We start from the raw sequence: 17142 nt of genomic DNA on the forward strand, positions 1-17142 counted from the left end.
TAGAGTAACAAAATGTGTGTCTATTTATAGTCATTACTTACATGTGTGGTTGCGCTGACATCTTGAGCTCCCTTCTATTTTTGGGATTGTTGTCATCTGCTATTGCTCCTATCAGAAGCTAAACCGTGCGCCTGTTTAGAAGCTAAACGAGAACCTGATTTGCTGTCTGTGTACTGATAACTGACGGCTTTTTTCCCTCGTCTTTTACTTTTTAGCTTTCAAAAATGTAGAACTGTATTTGATAGTGCACAACTGTTTAAACAGCGCACAATGTGTATTTATGTGTAAACTGTATAATAGACATGTTCATGACTCTTAATTAATGAGATGCTAACACAATAAATGATGAGCCTGCAGGAACACTGATAAAGGTCTAAGCTATTTTTTTAACTACCTGGATGTTAACTAACCCTAACCCTGAGGATCACAGGTGTATGGAAATCGGGAGGACATTATGAGGGTTAATGAAATGAGACCAAACGGAGCAGCAAATTGAGATTAAACATTTATCTCCATAAAACAAACAGTCCAAAGACCACTGGATGACATCACAGTGGCTTCATCCATCTTTTACATACTAAACAATTGTCCCGATTTCCATACAGCTGTGGTCCACAGGGACAAAATGTCCCAAGGACAACACAAAGGTTAAAATGTTGAAAACATGCAGTTGTTGAACATCTATGGAGTTTGTTTTTGTTTTTCTGTACTTTCTGTACATATCTTATTTGAATAAAAATGAATGAGTATGTAAATAAAGACCCATAAAAGACACATTACATCCATCTTTATCTGGCCATTTATTGCATCTCATCAGGCGTCACAGCAATTCTTTGTCATCCTAGCCTCCTGCTCTTTAAACAGCTCACCCAGAGGTTTCTCTCCTTCTCTTCACGTGGAAATAATAATAATCATCCCCTCCAAAGATTAACACTGATTCACAGACCGTACAACACACTGGATACTTAAGTTAGTTTATAATACATAGCTGGAATTGGTGGTGCATTGCTTGTCATGATAATTTTAGTTTTTAACAAATGGAAGTTGTTTTTTTTGTACAGTTAATTCACAGAGAACAGTTGGCAGGAAACAATGGCTGAGGGCAATGTTACATATAAATGGAAAATACCATCGCCACAGACCGTGGCCCACGGTCTAACGCAACACCCATTCATACAGACACGCACACACGCACGGGACAGGGTTATAAACACAAGGGCACAGGCATACGTGCAGCTACACACATAAGCATTCAGACCGTGGCATTATCAGCAGCAGATATGAGGTCTTTAATTTTAAAACAACTCATCAGACTCTTTTAGGTTTATGCTCATTGAAGATGGCATGGCTGCTTGGGTTGAGTGAGGCTGTTAAAACGTGGACAGGAAGGCGTGGAAAGGGAAGATATTGCAAACTACAAACTACATCACACAGACAAAGCAATACAGGACAGAACAGCACAAACGCAGGAGTGGGACAGAAAGAGAGGGGCAAGCCGGCGAGGTAGAGTCAGAAAACAGAGCAGAGGGTATATCAGCATGTGATGAATACATGGTTGTTTTTCTCCAATCTAATCTTTGGTCCATTGTCCAGGTCTTTCTTATAGTTTTAAGGGTGTGTAAATAATCTATAAGTTTGTTTGCGTATGTACGTGTCTGCTGCTGTCAAAGATGACCTTGGCCCTTTTGTTCTGTGGAGCTCATCAGATGACACTCTCAAAGAGCAGCGTCCCCTTGGTTCCTGCAGGGGGCAGCAGTTTGGCCTCACTCTCAGGGGCCAGGTACTCCAGGTGATGTCTGCCCCAAACTGGTGTGGTTAGGTGCTGCCAGCGCTACAGAGTAAAAACACAATGAGATGTTTTTTTGGGACGGGACGGACAATTTAGTTTTCTGCAATAAGCCCTCTTTAATGATTAATGAGGAAATCAGTTGAACAAATAACTCATAGACGAGTGATGGCAACATCCAAGGAGACGCATTCCTACTGACCAAAAGTAAACAGAAACAGGAGAATGCAAGTGAACAGACATGGCAGCACCCATGAACACTGACCTCCCGCAAAGATCCTTTGCAGCGCAGTAGTTTGTAGAGAACAGTGACAGGGATACAGAGCATAGAGGATAGGGCCAGCGCCCAGCCGAGTGCTTCACCCCAGATGGGGTATGTGTACACTGTGTTGTAGGTCAGGGGCTTGTAGTTAACCACGTGGAACAGGAACACTCCCTATATGAATGCCAAGATATTACTAGTTTTCCACTTGCAGATACAGTTTACTTAAAAATAATGAAGTAGCACGTACCACACAGACAAACGGTGTGATGTAGGACCAACACCACTTCATATAGGGTAGGGGCTGATAGCCGATCATACGAGCCACATCGTCCATGAAACGGTCTGCGCCTGACAGGGGTAATGTAAGGATGTTGTGAGAATGCCCTGGACAGTGCAGTTTGTATAATTTGTGCTGTGTTTGTGCAGCGCTGTCTCACCATACACCCATGCAACCACCACACACTCCCAGAAGGCCTGCCACAACAATGTGATGCCACTGGCAGAGTAGTAGTCAAACAGCTGGAAGACATACATCCCTCCCTGATAGAAACGGTGACAGCAGAAGACCATCAGAACCATCCTTTTAATAATTCATAACACATTTCAGACATGCAGTTCCTTCCGTTAATCTTTCCACAAATCTACAGTGAAAGCTACGTCTGAATGACAGAATGCATTCACTCTAACAAATTTAGGAGCACAGGGCTAAAAGGGCCAATATGTGAGCGGTTGGTTTCTAAGAGTGGTTTACAGTTCCAACAAGCACATTTTATTATTAGTTAAAGGAGGTTATGATGCAAATCTCCATAAAGGACACTTATCTTTACTACAAGACTGGTAAGAAATTAAATCTACCTTATTAGAATAATACAAAAAAGGTACTCTGTAGTAATCTACAAATAGCTAACTAGAAAAATACCTAATTCTGAGGAATACAACTAAATTACATTTAATGACCAAAAAATTTGACTTTACCTCAGTAACCATGGACATGTCAATGAGGAAGCAGATGATGCAGCAGATGGCAGCTACTACCTCTCGCCGAAGCGAGCCCAGGGCAGATTTTGGGGGCAGCATGTCCATGATTCCCGTTATCAAACCCTCAACCCCGACAAACTGTAAGTGAAAAAGAGGGAACGTAGAGGAACAACAGTGAATGAGAATTCTTTGACTCTGTGTGCGTTAGTATTTTTGTCTGATATCACAGACACATTAAATATCACACAAAAATATCCATAAAGGTGCAGAAATGAGCTAGTTCTTGTTTCCAGTACAGAGGTGGACGCTGTGTCATCCCACCAACTACTCTATAAACTCCTCTTTCAGACAATCGTACATCAGATGCAGTGAAGTGACACTTAAAAGTTTGCAAGTGAGCATTTTATCATGAACCGTCTCCCTGTTAAAGAATGCTTATGTGTATCTCTTCTAAACATATTACAGCAACCATAATGAGTGGAGCAGATAACAGCTGCGAAGCTATTTTTACATTATTTAACAGAGATGGCAGGATATTGATAGGCTATGCCAGTTAAAAAAAAGAAGGGAAAGAAAAGGGAGAGAATTGAAAGTGAGAGTAAATGAATGGAGAGCAGACAGACACTCTCTGTGTGAATCACACAGAAGCTCATTGACAAATCCCTGGGCTGTAAAACAATGGATGTAGGCAGTGGCTCAAACAGACACACAACAAACAGGCAGCTGAGAAATGCAATCCTAAAACTGGTGTTTCAGGCTGTTTCTGTCTCTTTAGTGAATGGAAGAGTGATAGAAAAAGAGAAGGAATTAGATTGACACCAAAAAATAAAAGCACGTAAGATTCCAGTAAAATTAGTATTTATCTTGTGTAAGATGAGTTCTTTCTCCAAAATTATGATATAAAGGAAAGTCAGTCATTAGTACCTGACTGTCCAGCCCCAGTATGAGTAACATGAAGAAGAAAAGTGCTGCCCAGAGCGGTGCCAGAGGCATCAGAGTCACAGCCTTGGGATAGGCTATAAAGGCCAGGCCTGGACCTGCACATTAAGAAACAGAGCCATCATTGTGGACATGTGGCTCTCACTGGTGATGCTTATTACTTAATACAAATTACACAGCGTTTCAGGGGGGAAGGTGTATTCTTACCACTCTCGGCTACTTTACTGATGTCCACTCCTTGTTCTGTAGCCATGAAACCCAGCACAGAGAATACCACAAAGCCGGCAAAGAAACTGGTTCCACTGTTGATGAGAGCGAGCACAAATGCATCCCTACACAGAAATACAAAGAAGAAGAAAAAAAACAAGGAAACTATCACATATGTTACGGTGCCTGTTTGGTGTATTTGCAGTTAGTGAGCTGCTCTCTCTTTTTGACTTACTTTTTACGTTATTGACCAACGCTTGAGTTTTGTTTTCCTTAAATGGTGTTAGCGGCTTGTCCGTCTCTTTTAGTTGAGTTTGGTAGGAATTTTAATAAAACTCTTTGATTTAACCCTTTTGCCTCCTTGACTCCTTTTTCTGACCCGGACACTTTTTGTTACTTCCCCCTCACCGCCTAGGCCCCTCAGGGGAACGTAACAACATAAAATAAATGAAATGAGATAGAAGGATGCATTATATTGTGCTGTAACATAAGGCCTGTGTCAGAGACTCAAGACAAACACTGGCATAGAGAGTAGAGATGGGCCGGGAAGCTAAACTGGGGATCAATAGCAATTTCTCTAAAAGCAGATGTTGTCTTTGCAGTTGTCAGGTGGAGAATAGAGAGCAAATAAGCCTGTCCAAGGTCACGGATGATACAGAATGAAAGGAAAACTACGTTGACTACGTGTTCCATATATGCAATATATCCGATATCAGTGATGTTAGGAGATTGGAATGAGTATTAAGTCAACAACGTCTCTGTTATCTGCCTGCATGGTGAGCAGGATTCCTTTGTTTATTCTGACAAGTCTAACCAAGAATGCTGACTGATATGAAGAATGTACAAACAGCAGTTGCATTGTGATGATTATTATAACACTGTTACACAAATGCATTCAACAGCAATTCAGTCCATTCAGTCAGCACTATCTGTACGAATCTGAGGCAGCGCACAAAAGCATGTGTGTGGATGTAAACAATCAAAACAAGTCAGAATGACAGTTTGTTTTAAGAAAGCAGTCCGTAATAAGACCCAAACTGTTCAAACAACTTAAAGTTATGGAGCCGCTCTTTGAGGCTGTAATTGTCATCACACACCAGGAAACATGGCTGTTAAATGTTGAATTAAAAAAGTTATACTCAACATAACATCTATCTAAAACTACGCCTAACTTTACTTTTGTTTTTTAGCTTACTATTTATGTATAAACACTGTGTAAGTATATTCAGAGGATCCAATCACTCACTCCAATAAACTACTTATTTTTTTATAAAATACTAGAACTGTTCATCTTTTGGTTATTAAAAAGTGATGTTAACTTTATTTACGATAAATGTCTAAAACTTTTGTTTACATTTCCTAATATTCCACAACTTATAGATGGACTTTCAAAAAAACTGTATTTTGTCTGTCATTTATATCTGTTATTTCTTTATTTCAAATGAATTTTTCCCTTGAAGACTTCACTCTGTGTCCGTTTTTGAAATTCCTGTGTTGGCTAGCGAGGCAAAAAAAATAAAAAATACATACCTGTATCTATACCTGTAGCACGCTTGCAAATGATTAAGCTTTTGAAAAAAGCTCAATAAGTGGTTTATCAAGCTCAATCCAGAACAGGTTATCGCCACAGGCTAAAAATAAAATAATCAGCATCACTACAGGGGCAAATTTCACTGGCCAGGTCTCACCCCCCTTGCACACATGCAAGGGGGGTGTGACCTCATAGCCAAAAGGTTGGTTGGACAAGGACTTTGGTGCAAAACAGTGTGCTGTTTCATTGCAATTTAGGCACCAGAAACTGCTCAATAAAACTGCATTTTTCTGTCATAGCTTGAAGAGATATGTCAAATGATCATAAATATTAAATGACATATATGGAAATATCCAGTTATTCTTGCTTGCATCACTACTTGGCTGTTTTTGTGCACAGCTAGCATTCTTAGGCTGTGTTTATATCAGTGTTTATATGAATCAGCAGAGGAATTATTGCATTATAGCCAGGAATATGTTTTGCGAGGTCACAATGACTGTGACCTTTGTAGGGCTGCCACGATTAATCGACTAGTCACGATTACGTCGACTTTTAAAATCGTCGACGACTAATTTAATAGTCAACACGTCGTTTGAAGCTTTGTAAGATCCCAAAAGACGCAGGAATAAGTAGTAGGATTTAAGAGTGTAATAACGGACTGAAACAAAAGATGGCAGCACTGCATGTACAAGGATGCCAGCTGCCGTTAAACCCGAAGAAGAAGAAGAAGCTGTGCCCCAGAATTCATAGCGCGGCCCAGCTCAGTTTCCAACAATGGCGGTCGCTAGCTAGTTTTAATGTTACTCTTATTATTCTTTCTGGGTCACAAAATAAACGTTTAACATATTTTCAGGTGAGAATGTAGCTGTGTAAACCTCAAATATCTGCTCAGTTTATCAAGACACCACATATTTTCAAAAGCGCTCTGACGTTTTCGGAGGCGTCTGTTAGCCACTAGCTCGATAGCTAGCCGGGGGCTAGGCTCACTAGAGCCGTGAGAACACCGGACTCCCGGCTAATCGTTTTCAAACCCACCGCCATCTTTCGCTACTCAGGTTAAATATATATAAGTCACTTAGATAACTTAAAAATGTTATTGTTTGGCTTTTTTTAAGTATTTTATTTGTTCCTGAGTAAATCGGTTTAGCTGAGATTAAAGTTATAGTTTTTACACAGCTGAATAAACGTCAAGCAGACAGCTGATTATCAGAAGTGTGAGATGCTCGAGAATTTACTCCCGTGTCCTGTTATATTTTAGATAGCAAGGAGTTTATTAAACTCCACCGAAACAATCTGCAAATTTCATTAAAATGTAATAAACTATCATCTTGTCTTTATTTTTAGTTAGCACATACCTTAAACACTTAAAGCTGTAAGCTAATGATAGTTACATAAGAGCAGATGCTGCTGGTGCAATAAGCTGTAATCGCAAAAATAATCGCTGACTAGTCGACTATAAAAATAATCGTTTGTGGCAGCCCTAGACCTTTGACTGCTATATTCTAAACAATTCACACCTGAGTCAGTAAAAGATTTTCTTATGGCAGTGTGTGCACTTTGGGGCATATAAGTGGTGAACCAACAGATGGAGATGCTGATAGTTTGATCCCTAAACAGATGCAGCCATCATGACTAAAAAGCTCATTAATCAAACTATGTTTGCTTTACTTTTAAAGCAAGAAATCTGTAACCCAGATGCAAAATATACTACATGCTCAACTCTATGAATAGCTTATAGAAATCTTGCCATCTATTTCTGGGCCTAATGTGTGTAAGAAACAGGGCTGAAAAACTCTCATGTGAACTCATTTTTCAACTTTCACTTGTGGTCAAGAGTGGAAAAAAATGTGGCCCATGCTGTTAAGGGCCCTCTAAATAAGTAAGTGCTTGAGATTTATCAAAAATAAAATCCTTGTTACTAGGGCTACTCAATTAGTCGAATTTTAATCACGATTATGATCTGGTCTTTCAATGATCATTAAAAATGACTGAACCGATTATTAGCCCCTCCCTCGTGCTTTACTCTCGCGCTGCTCCGTGTGGCAAATCGAGCACAGCTCTCTGCATTTCGAACACGTGTCACAACAATTTAGAGCAGTGGTCCCCAACCTTTTTTGCGCCACGGACTGGTTTCTGCCCGACAATATTTTCATGGACCGGCCTTTAATATAAAACAATATATAAACACAACAAAATAAAACTAGTACCGGTACTAAAAAAAAGAAATGTATTCATAACACACCTGAAAAGACCCAGGAAAACCGAGTAAACGATAAAACGATAACAAAATAACGCTAAAAACCGATAAAAACCCTGAAAACTATACATTTCACACCTGAGCCTCAACTCTCGCGGCCCGGTACCAAACAACTCACGGACCGGTACCGGTCCGAGGCCCGGGGGTTGGGGACCGCTGATTAAGAGGACCCGAGGGAAGCTCGGAAAGCTGAGCAGAAGTTATTTGGAGAGGAGAGTGACTGCTGTTGGTTGAAAAGCGGTAAAAAACCTTCAGTGGTGTGGAAACATTATGGGTTCAGTCAGACGTGGATCAAGTAGACACAGTGTGTAAACTTTGCTACAGTGTCGTAGCTGCACCACAGAGCAACACTGCAAAGTTCACTAAACATAGATGTTTACATTTTTCATTTATTTCTTATATTGCAAACATTTGCACTGTTATCAGTATTTTCACACTATTTTATATTATTTTTTGACAATCTTTAAAGTCATTATTCAATACATTGTTATTGTTAAATATCGTCAAATAATCGAGATCTCAATTTCAGTGAAAATAATCGTGATTATCATTTTTGCCATAATCAAGCAGCCCTACTTGTTACTACTGTGTAGCCAAATACCTCAAAAGGCTCTTAATAGGTTTACGTATCTGTCTCTTCTGGCTAAACATATGCAAGCTTACAAAAAAATGAAAACTTTCATTGAAGCCACGTGAGAGTTTTCATTGAGTGCATACTTGATATTCTACATTTGTTGGAAATGCATAAAGGGATGTTTGCTTGAAGATAAACTAGATCTCTTATATATTTACAACTATTTATGACTTCGATCAGACTTCTAATGCACAATGTTTTAGTCTAATAGTCATAGTGGCGTTCAGAGAAAAGAGCAGATCTTACAATAAAGCATTCAAAGTGCAAGTGAGGGAATGTTTCAGATCTTTTTGGGTCTTCATGTGATCATTAGCAAGGTCAGACTGAGGTTGCGCTTCTCCCTGTCATTGGGTGTATAGTGAAAGAAAGCCTATTTGTAGTGGAAATACATTTTTTTCTGGTTTATTTTAGTACTGAAGTCCACAGTCACATGAAGCAGAATGCAGATTCAGGCTTTGTGCTGATTTTGGCCCCCTTTCAGCCCCCTTTAGTGTCTGATTCTATGTTGTGTATACACTCACTGGTAACAGTTGTTATGGAAGCGATTGTAGCTACCCAGCGCCGTCAGGGCACCTAGTCCGATGGCATAGGAGAAAAAAATCTGAGTGCCGGCATCTATCCACACCTATTATAGAAAAGACACGTGTGAGTAATTTTCCCCCCAATTTTTTTGACTTACATTTCTTAGATGTCATTTGAACAGTTCTTATCCAAAGCAAAGCTTATGCAAAAGTTAAACCTGTGCTTCTCCCAGTTTGGACCAGTCTGGTTTCAGGTAATAAACAATGCCATCCAATGCTCCAGGCAGAGTGACCCCATGGGCAAGAAGAACAACCAGAACCAGGTAAGGGAAGAGAGCTGTGAAGTACACAACCTGCAGAGAGATAAAAACAAGACCTGTTAAGCACACCTCTAAATACTTTTAGGAGCATTTCTGGGACATACTTGGGGTGGGGAGGTCAAGTTTGAAGACTGTGCAGTAACTTGCATTAAGTGAAAGGAGAAAACTAAACAGTTGGGCCCCTCATATTAAATGAACAGGTTAGCTGGAAATGCTTATCAACATGGTTCATCAGCTTATCTAGCTGGGCCTAAGCATGTTTTTATCACTTTGATTAAACAATTACCTGCTTTGCAAATACTCGTGTCATAAGTAGAAGCCCATTAGGTCCTTCCTGTAGTAGATGTGTAATGAGGCCTGTCATATTACTTTGGAGAAAAGGTAGCCTGTAAATGGAAAGCCAGATATTTTGTAAACCTCCTGCAATAGCAGGGGGTTTTGGCAGTCCTTTTCAGAATGCAGTCTTTGTCACATTATACAGAGAAAGTCACAGCTTGCTACCTTGCTACCTTATAGAAAAATCAAGTCCAAGCTTCAGTGTGGTGAGAGCAAAGCAGTGAGAAAGCACATATTTGCCTTGATCTAGGGGAGAACATGGACAGAAAAGCCCCTTTCCAGCTTTCAAACATGGTGGAAAGTTACTAATCGGCTTATAGCTGGCTGGCTCAGTGGCTTTCATTATTTTTCCCCTCTTTCTATGAGCTTTGGCTACTCTGGAGACACAAGTATGCAAACACACACATCTCAATATGCTGCAGCATAAGGAGATTCAAAAGAATGAGGAATGGGCATTTTTTTTGCCAACTACAAAGCGGAAGGTTGAGCAGTCTGTATGCGGAGTGTTACATAATAAAGATTTAGGGATTGCAGTGAAAAGATATACAGAATATGACTTTTAAAAGAATAAAAGTATGCATATATTTAGAGTAATTTGTGTTTCAGTCTAGACACTGATCCCCACATTACACTAAAGCTGATTTGGGGTCAAAGGGCAAAAATGCTGCAATTATTTAAATCTGTCCATGAAGCCGTTCGAACATTAGACTGCACTCCATGATCCCTGACAGCCTTTTATGTGCAGCATACTAACGGATATAAATATTAATCTGCACTCAGCCCTGTAACATTGTGTATTATGTATTGCACAGGCAGAAAATACTTTACCTTGCCAGTAGATTTAACTCCTTTCCACATACAGAAGTAAACAATGATCCAGGTGGCTATAAGACACAGCACCATCTCATAGCTTATACCACCGGGCTCGTGCAGCCCTCCAGACAGACGAAGCACTTTACGTCTAGAAGAAAGAACAAAAGATGTGAAAAACATTGTTTCCAAACACAACAAAGACATTTAAAGCTATGAGGTAAATAATGTTCAAATATAAAGTGCACAGCTGGAGTGAAACTATATTTCCTTATACATCCTGCAAATGGCATATAAATGCCAGCAAAACTTAAAATAAGATGCATTTTGCAACTGGTAAAAAAAAACCTGTGTGCACAGCCTTAAAAATGTACTTAAAAACTGCAGAAAGCCTGCTTAATCAAGGGATGACATACTCCCAAAACTCAATGACAGGAGAACGCAGGCCCTCAACATCCATGCAGCTGCCATTGAGGAGGAGCTGGGCTGAGGAGAGGTTCAGCGGGGATGTGGAGGAGAAGAGGCTGGAGTTGGTGGCGGCAGACGATGGTGGAGCAGGCTGGGCGGTACTGCGGTTGTGGCAGGTGCGTCGAAAGTCCTGTGTACAGTTGGGGGTGTTCCAGGGGTGTCCGCAGGTGGCCCAGGGCAGTGGGTTAGTGAAAGAGTGAAAGAGAAAGTAGAGGCCCCACACCAGGATCATGATATAGTAGGTGTTACAGAAGAACACGATCACCATTGAGGCCAAACCCAGACCTAATGGAGAGGAGAGGTGAGCTCTAAATCAAAAATGGTGGCTAGATTTATAGCTTTTCAGATAAATGTGTTGCATGTACCTTTAAAGAGGGGCGCGATGTTCCAGGCAGAGACCCCCCCTTGCTTCATGAACTGTCCCAGGGCAATCTCCAGGAAGAAAACTGGGATGCCCCCGATGAACACAATCAACAAGTAAGGGATCAGGAAAACCCCTGCAACACACGGCACTCATATTCATCACAGGCAGGTAGGAACAGTGTTCAATACTGTGCTACTGTAATATTAATATTGTTTAATAAACACAATGAATGCCTCATGTGCTAAATTAAACAACTATGAGTAACTTTGGAGAAATACATTACTTCATTTTTTCATGTTTAAAAATTTAAATAGACCGTAGAAATTAGGAAAGCCACACTCCCACAGACGTTATGCTAGGAAGCATATTTAGAGACAATTAAATGCTATTCATTAATATCTTCAAATCTTTAACTAATTATATCATTAACATTAAATTCAACTAATTCATATTATAATTTATTCTAATTTCAACTGCAGAATTAACAAATTCAGGCTCTTTGAATATGTGTGACAATGAAACAGGCAGAAAACATGACATGAAAGTCATATTTAATGTCTTTAAGAATGCAAAGTGCACACACACCAACAAGGCTCATAGTAATTAAACGTTCAGCTCAAGAAGAAACGGTTAAAAGGAGGAAGAAGCAACACAGAACACGGGGGGGGGGGGGGGGGGGGGGGAGTCAGGGAGGAGGACAGACAAGGCCACAGATAAAAGCTGCGCTGAAAGTCAGTGTGGGAGACAATGTCTCCCGCGTGCAGAGGCAACTGCACTAGTTTGTCCTTGAACTCAAAAACTGCAAGGTGAGGAGACAGAAAAATGAGACGACAATGGAGTCAGATGGGAATTATTAGTCCTGATAGAGACATCTAGGACTTGTTTTGATCAGCAGCAGCTGGCTCAGAGCAAGTGTTTTCTATAAATAAATTCATTTTGAATTCTCACACTGTAGCCTGCTCTGATGAGGAAGAAGAAAACATAGCAAAAAGGTGCAAAAAAGGCAGCACAAGGAATTTACTTCCCTGCATCTACCTGCAATGGTTTGGGTGGAATAGTAATAAACATAACTCGGTTATGCCACCACAGCGTGCAGATGGAAGTGGAGTCACATGACCAGCTATGACGCAGAGCAGAAAGAGGCCAAGAAGAAAGGAGGGAAAGATGGACAGATCACCGGAGAGGCTGGCAGAAAAATTGGGACAACAACGTGTCAGAGGTTCAACAAATAACAAAAATGACACACAAAGGCATTGACCTGGTTCGCTGTGCAAATGCTTTACAATTTCTCTCTCATCCGCTTCATTTTTCTTTATGTGATTCTCTGAGAGGAGAGGGCTGTAGCCATATAAGGAAACATTCGTGAGCGAGAGTCTAAGAGAGAGAGGGGTGGGAGACTGAGAGAGATGCAGAAAGAGGAAAAGAGAGAGAAGGGGAGAAAGATGCGATAGGACGACTGAATGGAATGAGTGGAGAAAATTCTTGTGCTGACATTACCAAACAAATTGGCCAAATCATCACGCAACTGCATCCTTAATAGGCTTAAGTAAATCCTCTCTAATCATAGCTCAACCGGACACATCAGGCCTAAGAGCTGGGTTACAAATAAAACGATGAGATTGTCTGGGCAATAATTTTGTGCTTTCACAGTGTATTCACCTGGTATTGTCTCCAGAGGAGCGTGTCCTTGTTTCACCAACAAGCAGTGCTCACTTAAAGCCTCAGCTCTTATCTGATACTTTTTGTTGAGTTACAAGGTGTACCCTGGGTTGGTCAAAGGTGGAAAGTGAAGTAGCGGATGTTACTGCGCTGACGCGGAGGGAAAGGACGGGCGCAGTCACAGGACGGTTATTGTGTGACATATTCATATGCCTCCTTATCAGCAGGCGGGTGGGAAAGAGCACCTTTGTTTGTCTCATGAGTGCTGGGCAGGAACACAGGGGGGGGTGGACTGTGTGAGGCAGGCTATTGTTATATGATACCAGAAGGTGGGTATCAGAGCCACTCGTCACAAGACACATAGATGGGAGACAAAAAGGGCTGGACTAAGACACACAGTCTCTCATTTAGTTTTACTTCAACTAAACACCTCGTAATAAAATGAAACAGTGGGTAGGGCAGAGATAAGAGAGATAAGGAAACAGTCTAGGCCAAAAGCTGCAGCCAGGTCAGGTAATGAGGGAACAAAGTTGGCACAGATGAAAGGAGGACTTGGAACAGCTCAAATAACATCATATGCCAACATAAGGAAGAGGAAGGTCGTAGTGCAGCTTGGCCTAAGTCTGCCTATGAAGCAACAGGCAGCTATAATAAATATGGTGATATCACATGCTGGGGCTTTTGAGCTACGTGTTGACAGCCACGCAGGCCCTGCTTTGTCTAACTTTATCTCATCGCATTGACTTTCACGGTTGTCCTTCTGGCTATCTGAGTTTATTTTCACTGCTGAATGATCGTTCACTTAGAGGATCATACTTTAAAGGATTACTTAGAAACGTTGTTTTCCTGGAATCTCTTTTTTAAATATACGTTTCATTTTGATACCAAACTAATTGTAACTCGTAATCTTTTTTGCATTAAATAATATTTTATAAATAGATACAGAGATGGATAAATACTTTATTCATATCATATGGAAATTGTTGAATTTCTTGTTGCTGAATATTGTATTCATAGTATTTTAATAATTATAAAGAGGTCAGTAAGGACTTAGTCCCATGGTGGTTTCGTGGCTAAATGGTGGACTTTTTCACCAGCAGTGTGACCCTCAGGGCTGATAGCTGAGCCACCTTTTGTTTGCTATACAAGGGCAATTATCATGGTATAATTTTGGTATAATCTTTGCAGATGGCACCAGTAGTGTGAAGTGAAGGAGCTCCTAAACTGGTTATTTTAAATAATGCATCCATGAAGAATGCATTAAAAGAAAAGAGCTTCAGTGTATTCAAACTAGACTTTCTCTTGTGGTAGCTTTTTTTCATTAGCTTTTAATACCAGTCATTTATCCACTTTATGCTATGGCTGGAACTTATCCCACCAGACAACAGTTGGAGGATAAAGGGTGCCAGTCCAACAGAGACATCTACTACCAATTTAGAATCGCTAATTAGCCAAACATGCGTGTCTCTCATCTGTGCTAGGAAGATAACGCATACAGAAAGCCAACCAGCAGGTTTGCACCTGTAACCTTCTTGCCCTCTGCAGCAGTGTTAAACACAGAGCCACCATGCTCAGTCATACACGCTTAACGTTTTACTCGGAGTACATTTACACAGTGCTCTGGGAGCTCACCTCCTCCATTTTTGTAGCACAGGTAAGGGAACCGCCACACGTTGCCCAAGCCAACAGCAAAACCCACACAGGACATGATGAAGTCCATTTGTCTGGTCCAGGTTTCTCTCTCCGCTGCTGGTACTGTTACAGACCCATTTCCAGCCGCAGTATCGTCCTGGGTCTGCGTTGGGCCCCCCCCTCCGCCGTCATCGCACCCTGAGCCCACCCCAGGCACAGGCACCAGAGGGCGAGCTGATGCGCTGCCCTCCTCCTCAGACAGTATCCCTGCGTCCAGCTGGGGAACACTGATTTCACCTGGACAGAAGAACAGGATTGATTCAAAAACAAGCACAAAGATATGGAAATGACTAAATGGCATTAATATAACAACAGCATAAAATATTACAACACATCATCTGGCAAGTATACAGTTTCCGATCTTTACATCACACGTCAGACAAGCTCCGGTCTCTTAGGCCACACTCGTGCTGAATAGAGAGAACGAGAGGCTGCACGCTTTCCATTCATTAAAATAGTCAATGCAAGCTTGGCCAGTTATTACGTACTTTCCCCCCCAGCGGTAACAGGAGCGTAATACATCTTAATATACACATACATGAGATTTGTTTTTGCAAACTGCCCACATCCAGTTGCAGTTATACTGTCATCACTGCACCCTCCCCCGATGTTCATTCTCTCTCTCACAGACAGACTGATTAGTGTGCTGCGGTACAACACAGCATAAAGCCGCCTCAAGGTACATGTCAAGCTCCCCTGCTACTTACAAAGCTTTTCTTCTTTCTCATGCACCACTCAAACACAAATGCAACTTGGCACTTAGTGTCTTTCCCCAATATTAGCGTGAGCCGCTCTTTGCTGGATTCAAAGGCAGCTGAATCCAGATCAGAGCAGTTTTGAGGGGGTGTGTGAACAGAGGATGAGAAAAGAGTGGGGAAGGTAAGGGATGTGAGCATCTACAGAGCAAGCTTAAAAGAGGATACCTGTGGTTGAGGAATCATCTGTGTGAGGAACAGCTTCCAGTCAAGAAAAAATCTGCCCTTAAATAAAATGGCCATGCTTCAAGGACATAATGCAGAGACAGCTGAAGTTTCTAAAACGCCTGGCCAAGAAGGCACACTGGCGGGCAACACAGGTATACACTGTCTGTCTTCACCACAGATCTAAGTATTTTGCATCATATCGTTGAGGCACATTAAATTCATAAGCTGAACGCTGAATGACTGTACCCTGACATGAGGGTCTTCTGTATTCACCACCAGTGATCATCTCTAAGGCTACACTGGCTTAGAGATGTAGCCTTAGAGACTCAAATACCCTTAATTGACTGGCTTCTGGTCCCATGTTTATTTATATTTCCTTTCCGTACAAGCATGATGCAGTAAAATAATAGATTTGAAGCAGGTTAAGCGCAGCTGGTGTGTGGAAGCTTTTATCGTCACCCAATAATGTTAAAACTGTGGCAGAAGCAGGGATGCTTTAATTCACCTACTTGTGTTTATGTTTTTAGCTAGTGGCTGACTCATATGGTACCCTACCTAAGAAGTCATTTTTAAGCAGTGGAGGTCGTACGTCATACTCACCTTGGCTGTTCTCTTCCAACTCAGGTGACATACTGCTGAGTGGCGGCACAAAAAAATGTATATATATATATAGATATATATATGTATGTGTATATATATATATATATATATATTTATATATTTTTAAAAGCGCAAGCTGGCTGTTTTTATTTAGCCAGAGGCAGCTGAAGTTTTTAAATGCCTGGCCAAAGAAGGCACCCGGCGGGCTCAGAGAGGCAGACAGGGAGATGTAACCACACTGTTCAGCGCTTCAGTTGTCTTTTTTTTTTTTTCTTTTTTGATCTTCTGAGTTTATTTCTCCTTCTTGAAAAAAAATCTCAGTTTTTCTTTTTTTTTTTTTTCAGTTTCTTCACGTTGGAACCCCTCAGCTCAGCCAAGAGATGGAAAATTTCACAAAGCGCCGCGGTCAGTTCAGCCGTTGACAGGAGGAGATTCAAAAGCAGTCCACGAAGCACTTGAAGGTAAGCCTGAAGAATCTCATGGATAAGAGCTAAATGAAAATTATACTGCGCCTTAGGGTAATGATTTTTGTGTTTAAATCGCCCAGTTACAAGTCCATTATCCCGAACGGTATGCCGCAATTCGACGGACGAAGAATGTGACCTGCTCCGCGGTCCGTTAGCTGTGACCGACGCTTCCCCCGCCTCCTCCCGCCGTCAGCTGACGTGATTGGCTGAGGAGAGCCCAGTGCTTTGTGCACAGCATCAGCAGCACAGCATTACTACGGCATGTCAGCCCGGCAGCGCGAGCCTGTGAGTCCGGAGTCAGGGCAACAGAACCCGTATCCGTAGATGCGTCTCCACAAGCATCGGGAGATCCGCCACGACAGTGTAGGAAAACAAACAAACAAAC

The 17142-nt window shown here is 41.4% G+C and overlaps 1 protein-coding gene across 1 annotated transcript; it reads right to left on the minus strand.

The window, feature by feature from the left end:
* Positions 1 to 781: 781 nt before the first annotated feature.
* Positions 782 to 16959, minus strand: si:ch211-117c9.5 (sodium- and chloride-dependent creatine transporter 1). The gene is made up of 14 exons (XM_035905512.2): positions 16291 to 16959; positions 14708 to 15004; positions 11418 to 11549; positions 11001 to 11337; positions 10603 to 10735; positions 9337 to 9471; positions 9119 to 9222; positions 4176 to 4300; positions 3954 to 4066; positions 3027 to 3167; positions 2489 to 2591; positions 2299 to 2399; positions 2052 to 2222; positions 782 to 1831 (listed from the first exon to the last, which is right to left on the minus strand). Exons 1-14 carry the CDS (start codon positions 16319 to 16321, stop codon positions 1703 to 1705), a joined length of 2052 nt encoding a protein of 683 aa, XP_035761405.1. The 5' UTR covers positions 16322 to 16959; the 3' UTR covers positions 782 to 1702.
* Between the last annotated feature and the right edge of the window lie 183 nt (positions 16960 to 17142).

The sequence above is a fragment of the Neolamprologus brichardi genome, chromosome 20 (assembly GCF_056152115.1).
Source record: "Neolamprologus brichardi isolate AB-2024 chromosome 20, ASM5615211v1, whole genome shotgun sequence".
Lineage (NCBI taxonomy): Eukaryota > Metazoa > Chordata > Actinopteri > Cichliformes > Cichlidae > Neolamprologus > Neolamprologus brichardi.